This window comes from Meleagris gallopavo, unplaced genomic scaffold (genome assembly GCF_000146605.3).
Source record: "Meleagris gallopavo isolate NT-WF06-2002-E0010 breed Aviagen turkey brand Nicholas breeding stock unplaced genomic scaffold, Turkey_5.1 ChrUn_random_7180001951884, whole genome shotgun sequence".
NCBI classification, from domain to species: Eukaryota; Metazoa; Chordata; class Aves; order Galliformes; family Phasianidae; genus Meleagris; species Meleagris gallopavo.
The window spans coordinates 1-1,004 of NW_011212999.1; the positions used below are offsets into that span (position 1 = coordinate 1).

At 61.2% G+C, this 1,004-nt stretch overlaps 1 protein-coding gene across 1 annotated transcript; it reads right to left on the reverse strand.

Annotated features, from left to right (window-relative positions):
* Positions 1–6: 6 nt before the first annotated feature.
* On the reverse strand, positions 7–995 carry LOC104916948 (sortilin-like; the record flags this gene model as incomplete). Its single annotated transcript, XM_010728021.2, has 2 exons — positions 835–995; positions 7–151 (listed from the first exon to the last, which is right to left on the reverse strand). Coding segments are annotated over exons 1-2 (239 nt in total), but the record flags the coding sequence as incomplete, so codon positions are not given.
* Between the last annotated feature and the right edge of the window lie 9 nt (positions 996–1,004).

The following is a 1,004-nucleotide window of genomic DNA, read 5'->3' on the forward strand; positions in this document are numbered from 1 at the left end:
GACAGCACGCTGGTGATGTAGATGCCACGCAGTGATGTGACGTTGGTGAAGTCGGTCTCCCCGCCGGTTGTGGTGTAGAGGTGACGTTCCAAGGACTTGGAGAACACCACGCCACGGTCGTCTGATGTGTAGATGGTGCCATAGCCGGTGTCTGGGGGGGGGGAGTGGGGCGGGTGGTAATGGGGGGGGGCCCTGGGCACCCATCGGCTCCGTGCAGGGGGAGGAATGCAGGGAGAGGAAAAAACCCCACGGCTGACATGTGGCCACGCTTCATGCCAGGAATGTGCTTTCCCGCAGCTACTGCCCGCTAATTAGTTTCCTCATGAAGGAATTAATGAGAAAAAGTCCTTCCTCAAAGGCACAGCCCTGCCCGGGCTCAGGGCCCCGTGCTGCGGTGTGGAGCAGCTTTCATTGCTGCCAGCTGCCCCACAGCTCCCACCCCAACCCCAACCCATCCCAACCCCACCCTCATCCTCACAGTACCCCCATCCCATCTCCATTCCCATCCTCGCTCCAGCCCCATCCCGTCCCCACTTCATCCTCATCCTCACACCACCCCCATCCCATCTCCACCTCCGTCCCACCTCATGCCACCCCACACCTTCCATATCCTATCTCCATCCCACCCTCATCCTTCCACACCCTCTGTATCCCATCCTCATCCCATCCCCATATTCCCCTTATCCTCGTGCCATCCCCATCCTCACGTCGTCCCCATCCTCACGTCGTCCCCATCCTCACGTCGTCCCCATCCTCATCCCATCACACCTCCGTCCCCATTCCACCCCCATCCTCACACCTTCCCCATCCCATCCCCATCCCATCCCCTCTCACCGCCCGGCTCATCCACATGCATGAACACCAGGTCGTCGTTGGCTGCCAGGATGGAGTAGAACTGCTCGTGGCCGACGGAGGGCAGCTGTGCCATGCTCCAGCTCTCACCTTGGTCCAGCGAGACGTGGATGCGCCGCGTGAAGCCCTGCAGGACCCACAGCCTCAGCACA